At 40.8% G+C, this 15937-nt stretch overlaps 1 protein-coding gene across 1 annotated transcript; it reads right to left on the reverse strand.

Moving 5' to 3' along the window:
• Positions 1–1082: 1082 nt before the first annotated feature.
• Positions 1083–14524, reverse strand: RNF114 (ring finger protein 114). The gene is made up of 6 exons (XM_020779494.3): positions 14294–14524; positions 9933–10083; positions 8395–8501; positions 5849–5963; positions 4132–4239; positions 1083–3635 (listed from the first exon to the last, which is right to left on the reverse strand). The coding sequence occupies exons 1-6, from the start codon at positions 14437–14439 to the stop codon at positions 3570–3572; spliced, it is 693 nt and encodes a 230-aa protein (XP_020635153.1). The 5' UTR covers positions 14440–14524; the 3' UTR covers positions 1083–3569.
• Between the last annotated feature and the right edge of the window lie 1413 nt (positions 14525–15937).

The raw sequence follows: 15937 nt of genomic DNA on the forward strand, positions 1-15937 counted from the left end.
GATTGCTAAATGTCTGGCATAGCTGGTTACAGCTTTGAATAGGGAGAAAGCAGAGCTGGCTGCCCATCAACTTTAATCACTCTCTCCAGGATAGCTTCTGAACACAGAAACATGTCCAATTAAGCATGAAGTACCCATTACATCTTATAGCAGCAGCACCTACATGAACAACTGGGTAATCTTACCCTCTGGCTACATGTTAAGCACGTGTTTGTGTTCAAGCACCACAGTATGTAGGTGACACACTAGCACTGGGTTTATTATAAACAATTTAAAATCACCTTAGGAGGCCTGCTCATATCCTTCCACTTATGTGGAAGGATATGATCAGTGCGTAAAACAAAGGCACCAAATATTGCTGGAATCATAACTGTCAGCAGTCCTTGGAAATACAATCACTGCCCAGTAATGGTGAAAATTGAAATCCAATAATATCTACAGGCTGTACTTTGTACATTCCTAACTTAGCATGGAATATGAATCTCAATACTTATTTCTTAGAATTTAAAGCAAATTACTGTACATCCAAACTTGACTGGACAATTTTTTTCTCTACATGCATATACTGCTTTAGTACAAAAAAAACCCACCTCAAGATAACATAGTAAACCAAAGGAATCTTTTAAGTAGGGAAGGATATTAACTTGCATCATTTGGGTCTTGCGGCAGACCCTGTCATAAGTATGATGATCAGCATCCTGTTCAATATTTACATACATGTGGAGCTCCTACTGCAGAAGCTGCGTGCCCCAGCAGTCTGATGATATACAAGCACTATCAGGAACATGTCCAACCTTCACAGTGGCTTTTGCAGCTGGAGTGCTGCACCTGTAAATACTGAACAGAATACTGGCTGATGGCTTTATTTCGGTCCACTCTGCAGCACCACAGGATCTTCCACTATAGAAATTCCAACACTCAACTTAGTTCAATAGGAGGATGTCTTCGATAAAAAAAAATCCATAAACACCTTTTTATTTTGCAGTGCAGTAACAGAGGAGGGTCATAAATTGGAGTAAGATTCTTGTTGCACAACAGCTACTGAAAATTCTCATAAGAATAAAAGATTTCCATGCATAAGATTTTGTCAATTAATTTTATTTACATTTTCTTCATTTAAAGGCCAGAATAAGATAATTCTGAAATTCTAAAATTCTTATTAAAATTACAAGAAGTGCACTTAGAATAAAAGAACAACAAGAAAAAGTCTGGCATATTTATGGATAAGAATATCCAGATCCTATGGAATCCACAGGTGGTTGGAAGAATAGTGTCAGTTACTGAAAATGTAGAAGATAATGGCCAAGATCCAAAGAAACCCACATGCACGCAGAAGGCACTTCCATGCATATGTGAATGAGCAGCCAGTGCTCCATTCTGGCTCCACTATGGAATGCTGTTCTGGAGTGTCCCTTGAGCCTCAAGAGCAGATCTGAGTGGAGACACATACAAGGGCCTACGGCAGGAAGGTGAACTTGCAAAGGGGCAGAACATCACAAACATTCTCTGCATCTTGGCCAGTCTCAAGAGTATCAGTGGGGATCTCTTAAATGGGACAAACATCCCAGCAACTGAAATCTCTTGGTTATTTTTTTTTATGAGGGTTAAACAGTCTACAAACAGAGTAGCATCTTGAAGTCAGCATAAGCAGTTGGCAGTTAGATTATTTCTGCAGCAAGACAGTATCGTTAATTGTGCCATATTATTGTTGGTTCAAGGTCCTCAATGGAGCCAAGGCTGTCAGCACCACACACTGTAGCCTCAGATTTCAACATGCCATGGCTGCTGAGCTAGATATGTGTGCCAATGTGCACCAGCTCTACCATCATAAACTTCACATCAGTTCCACTTATAATGCTTAGTGCAAAAAAGTTGTCATTAAACAAACAGTAAGCCATTTGGAGTATCAAGTGGCTTAAAGAAATCTGGCTCAGTTCTCAAACACACTTTTAACGTGGAGTCTCTGTAGCATGTTTGTACACTGAATGTACCACCACATGGTAAAATGTACACATTCACAAAAAGTAAATAAATTACTGAAGATAAATAGTTCGCACTTCAGTTGTAACAACCCTTTGCTCTGTCTTCCCATACACTGTCCCGATGTCATGAGGACATGGATTGGTACTTGCTGATCTCAGCCCATACCCTGAATTCTGAAGAAATCAGCAATGGTGATGCATGCTTGTAAGCGTTTGATCCTCAGTAGGCCTCCTAGTTGTACACAGCTATACATAGTCCTTTTCTCATCTCCCACTCAGTGCAAATATGTGCTCAGTATACATGGATAAAAACCAGAATAAGTCTAGTAACATCAGAAGCAAATAATGCATGTAAGAACCAGAGCTTCTCTGTACTGCAGGTTTATGAACCATGGCAGTTTAATATTTCAAGATGTGACCATCTGCAAAATAAGCACACAAACACTGAATTTTCTGAATGGAATTTCCACTCATTAATTCATTACATCTTTGTATCAAAGACTAAAGTGCAGTTTACAAGCACAATAGACTGACATTTGTTTTGTCTAACGACAGAGTGGGAAAAGTGCAGCCTTCCATGGGCTGTTGAAATGGGAATCCCACAAGAACTGAGACCTAACCAACACAGCCAGTGGTGACGAATGTTCTGTGAGTGGCTGTCCAATGACACCCAGACAGCCACACTTTGCCCACTCCAGAGCCAAAGGAACTAGGTGCTAAGGGTTACAGCATCTCCTGCTCTCAATTGGTTTTCAATCCTAGGCATAGAGGTAGACATATACAAGGGTATTATTATGAATTCAAAAAAACAGAAATGATATAATGTGTAGCAAAACCCCATCAGAGCTGAACTCTAATATCAACAGTAGGGAGGTATCAAGACAAACAAGTCTGAATTTGACTTTAACTAACTGTCTCTTAACTCTCAGAAGTTACTGTATAGCTGTTTAACCAAAAAGGCATACTGTAAAAGTGAGACAACTTACAGCCAGAGCTTAAGTAGAATCACTGAATTGGAAATTGATAAATCAACACTGATTTAATGGGTCTATTCTAGCTGTGAAAACACAACTGGATTTAGCCTCAGGGCTTTATGCATTTGCAAGAACTATCATCAACTTTTGAAAAGCTGGATTTGTAACTCCAATACAGCATTCCAATACACAAACCAAGAAAACCATAACTATTTCCAAAATTTTAATCTAGTAATGAAAATCTTTACACATGTAGGAAAACTGAAGTTCTAGTGCCCAGTTCTGTAAAAGAGTACAATAATACTGGTAGATGTTTGCAAGTGAAGTTATTGCCAAACTCCTGATGATTTACAGTGTAGGCCTTAGAAGTTGAAATGGAAGGAAACCGAGCCAAAAAAAAAAAAAGGCTCTCAGAAGATTAAAATAAAATAAAGATATTCTGGAGAGGTAAGGAGTAAGAGAAGTAGCACTAGAAGAGAACAAGTATCAAGTATGGAAACTGCAAGAACAAGAACCAAGGAAATTAGTTTATGGATGCCAAAGCATCTTGGGGAAGAACAGTCCCTAGTATTTTTCCCCAATGGAAGCCAAGTATGTAGAATTTCTTGCTAATTCATTGTTCCATTAAGGAACGGACCAGAACTTCAGCCACTGTATCATCTTCATCAGCATCATAATCCTAAACATACACAAAAAAAAGAAGAGTTATATGCAAATAAGGTTTTCCTTCTTTCTTCCATTTCTTGGTGTTTTTTTTTTCAGTAGGATGTTAAGCAACTTAAACCCAAATTCCTCAAAGATCCTCCTACATTTTATGCACATTCAGGAAATGTCTGTGGCCCAGTTTACCTACAGTATGTCTCTAAAACTGTGGTTCTCAGTCCCTCGGTGTTCTTGGACTACAATGTCTAGATATCCTGGCTAGCACAGACAGTGGTGAAGGGTTCTGGGAGTTCTAGTCCAAAAAAATTCAGGGTACCCAAAGTGGGGAATTACTGCTCTAAAGTTATATTTAAAGACCACTTTTTTTTCATGGAAAAGATAACAATTAGAAGGTTGCAATGTTTCTTAATGTGTAGTAGAAAAAGACAGTGCAAGGGGGAAAAAAGCTAAAAATAAAGTCTAGCATTTTGCTACTTAAATAATGAAGACCAAGTTTTCCAGTTTCCACTTACCACATAAGTATCATAAGAAAACTGATGCCGCCGTTGAATATGTTCCATGAAGTTAGCACTTCTGTAGTTTGGATCGCCCCAGGGCATTGCTGCACAAATCGGGCAAACCTGTAAGAAGTGGTAGTTTAGCTAGATATCCTTTCTAAATATAGTGAATAAATGTCCACTAAAATTATTTTCAAAGGTTTACATCCAAAGTGTCTATCAGCAACCAGCCTAAATAAACCCATGGGACAGAAATCAGTTCCCTCCATGCAAGTCAGTCTTTGATTTTCACCAAATTACAGTATCCTTCAATATGTTACATTGTTGTTTAAGGTTTTCCTGACCTTCTAGAATAGCTTTCTAGCAAGCAGAAGAGAGTAAAGCAGGACCCCCCTATCTGCAGGATCAGTATCCACTGATACAATTATCTGCTGCCTGAAAATAGTAAATAAAAAACTTCAGAAATATGTACAGTGGGGTCTTGACTTGAGAACTTAATCCGTATTGGAAGGCGGTTCTCAAGTCAAAAAGTTCTCAGGTCAAATCTGCATTTCCCATAGGAATGCATTGAAAACCATTTGATCCGTATCTGCTCTTTTCCGTCCATAGAAACTAATGGGAAGCTGCTATTCCGCCTTCGCCCACTAGAGGGGGATATTTTGTTTCTTTTTTTCTTAGGTCAAGAAAGGTTCGGGGAAGGCAGGGAAAATACAGTCCAGGCAGTTCAGTACCAGGCAGTCCGAAGACTCTCCCAATCCACTCTCTAAACGCTGGGAGGAGTGAGGAAGCAGACGGGCACCCTTTTCACTGGCCAACAGTTAACTGAAAGTTCACATTTTGCACTTTCCCTGCCTCCCACGTGGGTTTTTTTCAGTTCTTAACTCAAATCTAAGTACTTAAGTCAAGTCAATATTTTCCTATGAGAGTGGTTCTTAAGTCAAAATGTTCTTAACTCGAGCCGTTCTTAAGTCAAGACTCCACTGTATATGTATCCAGGGTGTATTTACCAAAACTGGCCACTACAATAAGCCAGAAACTATACAATGTATAACATTTGACAGTCTACAGTTTTTCAGCATCTACAGGTGTGTGTGCTTGGAACCAATTCCCCATGGATACCATCGTCCTACTGTACATCAGGATGAGCAAATTGGAAAAGCCCAAATTGACAAATGGAATTATAATTATTTAGCTATGAGATGACATAACAAATGTGCATCCAAAACATGCATTAAGGAAAATAGGTTGGCTAAACTGGTGTTCTTGAAGTATTCAAAGCAATATTACATGCAGGTAAATTGAAAATAATGGTCTTTAAAATAAACCAGCAATGTAGGTGTTCATATTTTTTTTTAAGTTTACAAATTCCGAAGATGCAAGAAACATTTAGTAAATCATGATGCAGTGGAAAACGTTGCTCCTTCTGCCCTTGCACCTCTGCTTCTGAACTTCATGAACTACAAGTTTATTATTGTTGACCTCGCTGAACTGACAAGTGTTTGCCTCTTTTTAAAATGAAACATTTCTAATGAATGAAATGCTGCAAATGCTCTTTGAATAGCAAAATCCAAGAAAATAAATACAATTAGAAAACCTCTTTTTGTTAAATATAGACCATAATCCTTCAAGAAGCAACTTTCACTTTAAACACTATAACAACGGATCACAGATCAATGGGTTAGGCTGTACAGTACTAAAGGAATTCTTCTTCCATAGAAAGTGACTCAATTACCACGCGCTTTGCATCCATGCTATGGTACTTTCTGCAATGTTCCACCAGTCCTTCCTGGTCCAGGTTTCTCTCACTGCAATAAGGGCAAGGGAATGTGAATCTATTTGGAACACTCCTGCAAAAAGAAATGAGAAAAACTTCAGCTCTATGAGATCATAAGCCTACTCTTAACTTTGGTCAAGCCAGAACAAATCAGAGAATCCTACTTGCCTGCAAGTCCTCTGGGGAAAGACACTGTCAGTCAAGTACGAAGAGCTCTGAGCCTGAGGTTGTACTACTGGCTCAAAGCTACTTTAGAAATTTCCTGGCTCAAAGTGTTTGCTTAAAAAAAGCAAAAGCCTCACCTGCTTTTGGTATTGTGGAGAAGAGTGGGAGAAAAAGGGGAGGGATATACACTAAGTGGAGGATGCTATAAATCTAAATACTTTTTAACTATTTTGAAAGCATTTTTACTTCCCTGTTCAGTGTGAGACAGGGGGTGAGAGTAGCATCCCTCTCGCCAGAGTGTCGTCCCTCTCCCACACTGCTGGGAAAGAGGTACAGACCCTGCCTGCTTCACCCCCCCAAGAAAACAGAACAATGGGGGACAGACACCCAAGAATTACAACGAGAGATGTGGAAATTAACAGCTAAAGGAACACAAGGGAGGATGGTGGGAACAGAACGGGAGGAGAGGGTGGAGACTGAGGCGGGAACAGCGGAGATAAAAAGGGAGGAAGGACAGTTACCCCCCAGGCTAGAAATGGGTCTGAATGGAAGATCCCTGGACTGGGGCTTGGGACAAACTAAGGATACCAAAAGAGGAGGCAGATTTCCCAGAGACCGTCATACTGAGGAAAAGCTGAGGCCAGGGAATGGAGACGGAAGCTGAGAGAAGAAAAGGAGAAGGTAGATAGAGAAAGGAGAGAGAGGTTGGAATGGAGGGTAAGAGAAACGCAGATGAAGAACTACCGAGAGGACCCTGGTAGACCCCCACACCCTCCGGATGCCCCATGTGGGTGAACGACTGGGATGAAGACACCGTGCCCCTGTTGGAAGGTTAACCAGGACAAGGGGTAGACCAGAATTAATAGACTGGCTGGGTCCATGTGACACAGGTGAAAATAACTCGTTCCTAGAAGAAGATTGGAACCCCCTGCCCGACCCGCTGCCAGAAGGAGAATGACATTGGAACAAGCCTGTTGATACCGGTTACCTGTTAAATACCCCAATAAACCTTACTCCTATTTCAAAAATGCAAAAGTTTCCCAGTTTATTCGAACAACAAAAGGAGCCAGAAACAGAACCCTCACATTCAGACAGAAAAGGTTCCCACACAAAGCAGTTTACATAAAACTAATAAGGCAACCCCCAGCAAAGGCATGCAATCCAGAACAGATACCACAAAGAAAAAGGTATTGATGCACACTCACTAATGCCCAGCAATAACTCCAATAAAGCTTATGAGGTGTTATGACTGGATCCTAGCGCTGTACTATTTTTGTACATTATGCTGTCAGCTTTACTGAAATAATTTCCTACTTTTGTAGCAATTCTTTTCTTTAACTTAGAAACATTAGTTCAGCAGCAACTGTTGAGAAATAAGTTAGCCATTGGTATAGCCTACATCAGGGATTCCACAAGGTATAAGTCACCTGAATGAAATTTCCTCCATTGCCACACTGCCCCCATACACTTTCAGGATACAGAGAGGAAAAGACATTCTCATCATGTTGTAGTGCATTGCTAATTTGAGGTAATTAATTTGCTTTCTACTTTTCTAACCCTAAAGCTCAACACTGAGCACTTAGGAACAATTATACCCCAGGGCTTCACCGCTCAGCAGCCTGCTTCTGAAGTAACCCTGATTTGTTTAGCTACCGAGTGGAGCAGTCTCGCACTATTCCGTTGTATAAATATAACCTGAGATTATTATCTTCCCATCCCCTAACATGTACTTGTGAATAAGATCTTAAAGCTGGATCCAATGTCTAATTTAAAAGCTTGGCTCTTCAGGCAGGCCTTCCCTCCAGTCAACTAGCTGATCCCCATCTTTCTGAGTTATGCCATCTTGGTAATATGCTGTTTAGAAATAAGTGTTAAAATTGTGTTTTAGATGATTTTTATATTGTTTATATAGCTGTGCTTTTATTCATGTAAGCCGCCCCAAGTAGACGTTGTCTAGAGGGGCAGGGTATTAAGTCTAATAATAAATAAAATAATAATAATTTGAGTGGTGGCGATTTCACCCAACTGGAAGCTTTCTGTAAAATACAGTAACTTTTCCTAAAGCACCTTTCAAGTGAAACCAGATATATTAATAATATATTGATATACTGATAAACACTGACAGGGATCTTGACATAGACCACAGGAGTGGCAAAGTTAAATTCAAATTAAGAGCAGCCTTACAAAGGATTCAAACAGCAAAATTCAAGAATCTGTCACTTCAACAGAGAAGACCTCCAAATTTATTTGGTCAAGATACATCAAAACCCAGTTTGAATCCTGTCAATACATGTGCACTTCCATTCTGATCAAGCAAGCCAACTTCGTCAAGGAGTTACCTGGCATCCTGTGATGGATCTTTAGTCACAGCTCTAACACCTTCCATTATGTAATTCTGGTACTTTGTACAAGCAGCTGCATGGCCACGCAGCTTTGAGAGGTTCATCTGTACAGAGACAAATATGCTACTTAGCACAGTCAGAGCAACTGCAACTGCTTCAAGCTACCAAGAAAGATTATGTCCCCAGGAGCACATAAGAAAATCCATTTAATGTTGCAACTACATTGAATTGGTCAGGCTATTGGTCACCAAGTATAGCTATAGAAGGAATCCATCAGGTTAAGCTGATCCCCAACACTGCCACAAAGCTTTAAGATTCATTACAATGCCTTGGATAGCTGACATCTTCTTTCCCTGACTGCTGTGCATTCTTATCTTTCATTCCTGAAGATGAACAGGCTACAATTTCACTTATATGCACTAAGTCAGACCTTATAGATCTGCACAACACGATCTGCTAACAGTGGTTACTTCAATTGATACACTTTTAAAATTTTCCAGTCTGACAAAATAATATCACTAGTGCCATAGATCAACATGTACATCCTTGAAGTTGTGGTGTGTGGACAACTTTTTTCTGTATACTGTATGCCTTCATCATTAAAAATCAAGTTCTTTTCAGAACTAGAACACCAGAAGGTAAAGAAAAACAGAGCTTAATGTCCACTCTTTTCATATTTTGCAGAGGCATATCCTATACTGAGGTCGATTCGGAAATCATCTGACACTGTCGAAATGTTTTTACCATCAAATTGAATGGTTCAGCATGCTTCAAGAATATTTGTTGATATCTACCAATAAGAATCTGAAGTTGTCACATTTGAGTTATTCTTTGTAAGTCTTCACAGTGTTATATGTACCTCCTTCAACAGTCACAAGATAGCTGTCCATGGTTTCAATTTTATGGAGTTTATTCTAGTTTATCAGTTCCAGATCCCAAGCTGTTAGTGATCTAGCACAGCTTAAGAGCACTAAGCCCTTAGCATCTTTTCTGGTTTCCAGAGCACACCAAGAACATATATAGTTCTTCTATCAACCTGGTTTTTAATTTCATTGCTCTTCACTCATGTCTGTTCCCATGAAATAATAAGAAATTCTACTCTGGAAATAACTTTGGCTCAAGGCAGTCACAGAACTGCCAATTTCTATTTAAGATGTCAGCTCGTACAGTACATGCAAAACCTCCCACTATTACATGAATCCTAAACTAAAATGTTTGCTATGGTCCACTGTAGGTGCATTATAACAACAGTTTAATGAATTTTAATTTCCATGGAAGCTGCTTCTCAGTTTATAATCAAGCCATGAAAAGATGCAAGAGATCTTGCATATATTCCTTCACCACCTCCAGCACAAATCTAATACTTGAAGTCCTTCCACCTGAGGCCAGGTCTGCAGATTCTAAATTACTCCTGTAGTAATGCAGCCTTTTGAAATTCAGTTGTGTTCATGAGATTCTGGCAGTTATAATCAAAAGAGAAAGCTTCTAAATGCATTCATGTTATACATAGGTAAATACTGTCAGGCTTTTCATACTTTTTTATTGCAGCCATTGCAAGTAGCTTCTGTCATTTCAATTTGCTTTTCCAAGTCCAAAGCTCTGCTGCCATGAGACAGGGTACTGCGGCAAACTCCACAAACTGGCTTTTTTGGTTTAAGACATTCTTGAATGCACGGCGTGCAAAAGCTAATGGGGGAAAAGATACAGTGTGAACATTTGCATGGCAGAGAATGAAGTCAATGTGCCCCTCCTCACAACCCCAAAGAAGTTACAAATAGATACACCAGCAATCCATTCAACATGTGACAGTGTAACCTTAACAGAAACATCTCAAATGATGCTTCCCTCCCACCCAACAATTACAGACAACTTCAACGGACATGTCCCATTCAAAAATTTCGATTCTTATTTATATACCTAAGCAGTATAAAAAGATCTGCTTGGCATAAAAAACTTTAAAAATATAAAAGGTGGCATGCTTCCCCAATGGCTTTCACTTCTGATAGTAGGCAAAATGAGTCACCACTAAAACAGTACAACATAATGCCAGGGAATCACTAGCACAACTGTTACTAAAGTTTAAAGCTGCTGTGTTAGAAATATAACACCCAGACCTAGTTGCTAGGCAAGAACTGACAACTAGTATCCAACTACAGTGGTGCCTCGCTTTACAAGTGCTCCGTTTGACGACGAAATCGCATTACGTTGGAGATTTTGCGATCGCAAAACGATGTTCCCTATGGGGGAATTTCACTTTGCGATGATCGGTTCCCTGTTTCGGTAACCGATCATAGCAAAGCGATGATTTTCGGCCAGCTGATCGGCAATTTCAAAATGGCCGCCGGGTGAAAAACATGGCTGCCCACTGTTTTCTGGCACGGATTCCTCGCTGCACGGGCAGCGAAAATGGCTGCACTATGGAGAACCTTCGCTGGACTGTGAGTTTTAAGCCCATAGGAACACATTAATTGGGTTTTAATGCGTTTCTATGGGCTTTTTAAAATCACATGACGACGTTTTCGTTCAAAAGCGATTTTTGCGGAACGAATTAACGTCGTCATGCGAGGCACCACTGTATAGTATTAAGAACAAAAATATGTTACAAATCTGAGGAATACATTTCAAATTACTGTAACTCTAGCACTTGAAAAAGGAAAGATATAAAACCATCCTACTACTGGACAGCTATCAATATTTGGGGCTGATTGAGTCAGCAGTTTAGATATCTACTCCTGTGAGTAGAGCCAACCTACATGCCTTGGGCAAGCTGCACAGTCCAAGGATATCTCCCATAGAAGGGAATAGTAAACCACTTCTGAGTGTTGTCTATCTAAAAATCTCTAGAAATGGTCACCATAAGTCATAATCAACTGACTTATTTGGTCCTGTATATCCGTGGTCCCCAACCTTGGGCCTCCAGATGTTCTTGGACTACAACTTCCAGAAGCCTTCACCACCATCTCTATAGGCCAGGATTTCTGGGAGTTGAAGTCCAAGAACATCTGGAGGCCCAAAGTTGGGGACCACTGTTGTATATGGAGCCATGACTAAGAATAGTGATGTGAAAGGTTGGAAAAGTCAAGGTGCAGAAGAGAGCAATTAAAATGATGACTGGGCTGGGGAACCTCCTTTATGTGGCAAGGCTACAGCATTTGGGGCTCTTTAGTCTAGAGCAGTGGTTCTTAACCTTTGTTACTCGGATGCTTTTGAACTGCAACTCCCAGAAGCCTTCACCATCAGCTCTGCTGGCTGAGGTTTCTGGGAGTTGCAGTTCAAAAACACCTGAGTAACAAAGGTTAAGAACCACTGGTCTAGAGAACAGGTACCTGAGGGGAAACATGATTGAGAAATAAAATTACGCAGGAGATGGATAAAGTGGATAGAGCGTAGCTCTTTTCCCTCTCATGCAATACTAAAACCAGGGGGCATCCACTCAAATTGAATGTTGGGAGAGTGAGAATAGACAAAAGAAAATATTTCTTTACCCAAAGTATTGTTAGTCTGTGGAACTTCTTGCCACAGGATGTGGTTATGGCATCACACCTAGATGCCTTTAAAAGGGGACTGGACAGATTTCTGGAGGAAGAGTCCATCACAGGTTACAAGCCATGGTGGGGATATATAATCTCCAGGCTTCAAAGGAAGGTACTTCAAAAAGTCAAATGCAGGGGAGGGGTATCAGGAGACAGGTATGTAGTTGTCTCATGTGCTCCCAGAGGCATCTGGTGGGGCCACTGTGAGATACAGGAAGCTGGACTAGATGGGCCCTTGGCCCGATCTGGCAGGGATCTTCTTATGTTAATTTTCCAGCCACTCACTTCTAATCAAATGTGTTCATATAATCATTTGTTGTCATTTCTGCATTATGTAGAAAAGCAATTATGCAACCAACTGTATGCCTTCTCAATCAATGGCATGGGGAAGCTGCATATATTGTATCCAGTGAAAACACAAAGATGTAGTGGTATTTCATGTAAATAGTGACACTGAGCCATTTCCAGAATTAGTAGCTGCTGGTCTATTCTCTACAGTGATGAGAATAAACTGCCCATTTCACATGCTGGTTCCTAAAAACCTCAAACCATCTGGCTGTTATTCATGGCCCAAGAGCCCAGAATAACTTTTAGAAAATGTTATCAAAAAAGGCTAGCCTTCCACAACCTGGCATGCTCCAGATCTGTTGGACTGCAAGTCCAGCCATCCCCCAGCTGTGGAAGGCCAGGCTAGCATATTTCTAGTACTGTACTTATAATCAAATTATTTTCACAAGCTCAGATCTGTTTCAGATACTGTACTAAAGTGTTACTGATTTATTCTTGCCTCTATTCCAACTTTTAATGCTCCACCAAAAATATGAATACTAGCACACCTAAGAGATAAGTTTGTGAGTTCAACTACGCCCTTCACTAACAAAAGGAAACAATTGATTTTGTAAGTACTGTAGTTTTGGTTTCTATTCCATTTCCCTGAACTCTCCTGACATATGTCTATTGGATTACCACGAATTTCTATTCCTTGCAGTATTTCCCCATATCATGCCCACATTAGGCATAACTAAAGCCCAGAATAATGTATGAACTTTGAAACAGCTATAAGCTCTATTATTTGCTTTCAATTTCATTTCCCAGAGATGCTAGGACTTTCCATTCCTGTGCAAAGTTTTCAAACAACTTGATGGCAAGCTGACCAACTGGCTAGTTGTTTCCCATCTTTTCCTCTTCCACTGTAGTAAAGTTTCCATTTCCTTTATCTAGGAAAGTCTGGTCAGATAGCTCAGTGGTTTAGGTATCTCGCTGCGGAGCCAGAGGTTAGGAGTTCAATTCCCCAATGTCAGTGGGATTAGATAAACAGGGCATTATGGAAGATTTCACTCCCATCTTTCTCATGTAATTTCAAAATCAACTACAGGAAGTGTCTCTGCAAGTTCTTATTAAAACAGCCTAAGATGCAGGACTGATGAATTGACAACAAATACATGCCAGCTCCTCTGAGGTGGCAAGAACAGGAAAAGGTTCCTGAATCCTGAAGAAACCAAAAGCCAGCCATCTACATCACATCTCAGACAGGTTTTGCCAATCTTCTAATGCATTTTCTCTCCTACTTCAAGCCCACTCAACCATTCTTGTCCATCTACTCCTTCCAAATAAAGAGTCCACCATACAATTCTTCATAGGACATCCAAAAAACAGAATGTCCTTGCCTTTAACAGACCGCATTAATTTTTTTTATTTTATTGTATCTTCTGCAATTACAGTAGTTTCTTAGAAATAGCTGAGAAGGGATTGCATCTCAGCCAAAACTACTCCTTCTATAAAGCTATTAATGGTGCTTCCTTTCAGCAGCTCACTAGAAAACTTCTTTCTCATCATATGAAAAATCAGCTGCACTGGCCAATGAACTAACCATCATCATTTGTTTCTGGTGGTTTTCGGTAGCCTTTTCCTAACCAGATATAGGGGCAGTAACGAATCCAAATACTGGCCGACATGCTATTTTGACATCCCTCTGGCTGTGAGATGACAGGACAGCAGAGAAATACACAACAGGGGGAAAACAGCGAATGCAAAAGAGAAAGTAGCTGCAGCAGCTGACTAGAAGGATCCTTTGCAATGCCCAGCTGCCTAAGTATATTAATAAAAGGGCAGGACAATACTCGCGGTTTTCAAAATAAACCCATTTCCTTTTGGAAGCAAAGCTTTTCCTCGATGAAAAATCAAGATAACGCCATGTGGGCAGGAAAGGAGTGAGGGAATCTGCAACTGCTCGGCTTTAATAAATGCCCCAGGCTTCCCCCCCCCCCCCCGAGTGTTTCCCATTGACACGGGTATCCTCCCTTCTCACGTTCCCCATTCGGCCCGGCCTAGCCCGTCCCCTCTTCCCTCCCCTCCGCACTCACACATGACCGCAGGGCGCCCGCACCGGGTTCTCAAACACCTCCAGGCACACAGGGCAGGTGAAGCGGGACAGAGGGTCCAGTCGCTCGGCGGAGGCGGCGGCAACGGCCCCCTCCGAGTACCGAGAGTTAGCCTCGGCCAGCGCCATCTTCCTGAGACGCTTCCGCAAACCTCCCCCGGCAACACAACAGCCTGCAAGAGACGTTACCCACCCCCACCGGTCGGGAAGGAATACGGCGGCCTAAAAGGGACAAGCCTCCTTAGGCCGCGCCCACTCAAGCGAGGTTGGAACTTTAGTGCGCACGCGCAGTAAGGAACGCCCCCCCCCCGGGTTTTATCACGAGTGGCGGAGTTGGGAGCTCAACCGAATCTAAAGGGGTTCCGACGGCGTAGCCCTTTTTGCGGTCCCGAGTTCTTTTTGATAGACTGAGATTTATGTTGTTATATTCCCCCCAAGTATATAAGCGCCACCCCTAAAAAGTCTTTGGAGATCAACAATCGTCTAGCAGAACTGTGTCCGTGAAAATAGCTGGTGTGAGCTCCTGCACCTTTTAGCCAGGCTTCAAATGCAGCGATAGCCGAAGGAAAAACAAGAGTTTCGTGGCAGCTTTAAGACTAATGGAGCAGGGTGTGTTTTTTTTTAATCAAGTCTTAAAGCTGCCACAAGGCTTTTCTGGGGGAAAAAAAGGAAAAAGACCTCTGGTCCTTATACACAATCTGCAAGGGTTGGTTGTATTTTTATTAAATAATAAATGGATCCTTTAATTAAATCTAAGTGATTCAGTGCATCAGCAATAGCTTAGTAGAAGCAAAAAAAAATATTGTATTTATTTACACAGAGAGAGAGAGAGAGCCCATCTGGCAGCCAGGGCCCCTCTGGGTGGTTTACAAGCCCTCACCAAAAGGACAAGTGTAGATGTACTCTCAGTCCAATAATTTGAATGTTCATCCTTTTCATTTTGTTTGTTGTATTTTGCCCCCCCCCCCAAGCTTTATATGTGCATCATAAATTCCCAGTTCATAATATGACTTTCAGCCCAGATATTCCTACCACCCTTTGGTCGTCCAAAGCTTGCCAGGAACTGAGGGCCATTTTATGTGTCAGCTTGGCCATGGAATATGTAACATTAATAGTAGTAGTTCAAGTTTATTGTATTAGCTAAAAGCTGTCACAATTATTTAGAATACAGATATGGTCAAATAAAATCATGATAAAATCACAGATGTAACATTAATAGTTGTGGGTCACCAAGTCAGTTTCACATACTGTATATGTTTTCTGGAAACAGATGTGGGAGAGGGTGGATGAAAACGTGGGAGAGGGTGGGTGGAGGAAAGTAAAACAATGAAAGGACGTTTTCTAATTTTCAGGTTTGACCTTATTACACTATTGAAATACATTTAAATGACAATTGAGCATCAACTTAATTGTTAACAAATTTTTCCTTCCTCTTAATCTTAACTGAATTTGATTTTTTTTTTTTTTTTTGCTTACTAAGAGTTAACTGAACTGTTTACCCTTTTCTGCTAATCTTCTAATCTCTGGAGGGATGTTTCAGAAGACCAGTGGTACAATCTGTGCAAGATCATAATGCAAAAGAGTTGTGACCTACTGATTAGGCATGGCTTGTGACTGAAACAACAGA

The sequence above is a fragment of the Pogona vitticeps genome, chromosome 4 (assembly GCF_051106095.1).
Source record: "Pogona vitticeps strain Pit_001003342236 chromosome 4, PviZW2.1, whole genome shotgun sequence".
Lineage (NCBI taxonomy): Eukaryota > Metazoa > Chordata > Lepidosauria > Squamata > Agamidae > Pogona > Pogona vitticeps.

What these genes read in the sequence shown, in the direction of transcription:
- RNF114 (XM_020779494.3), bottom strand. Translation starts at nt 14,439, where the DNA reads ATGGCGCTGGCCGAGGCTAACTCTCGGTACTCGGAGGGGGCCGTTGCC. An exon ending in GCATGGATGCAAAGCGCGTG is followed by an intron (nt 4,240 to 5,848) that starts GTAATTGAGTCA and finishes CACTTCTTACAG; the next exon opens with GTTTGCCCGATTTGTGCAGC. An exon ending in TTTCTTATGATACTTATGTG is followed by an intron (nt 3,636 to 4,131) that starts GTAAGTGGAAAC and finishes GTGTATGTTTAG; the next exon opens with GATTATGATGCTGATGAAGA.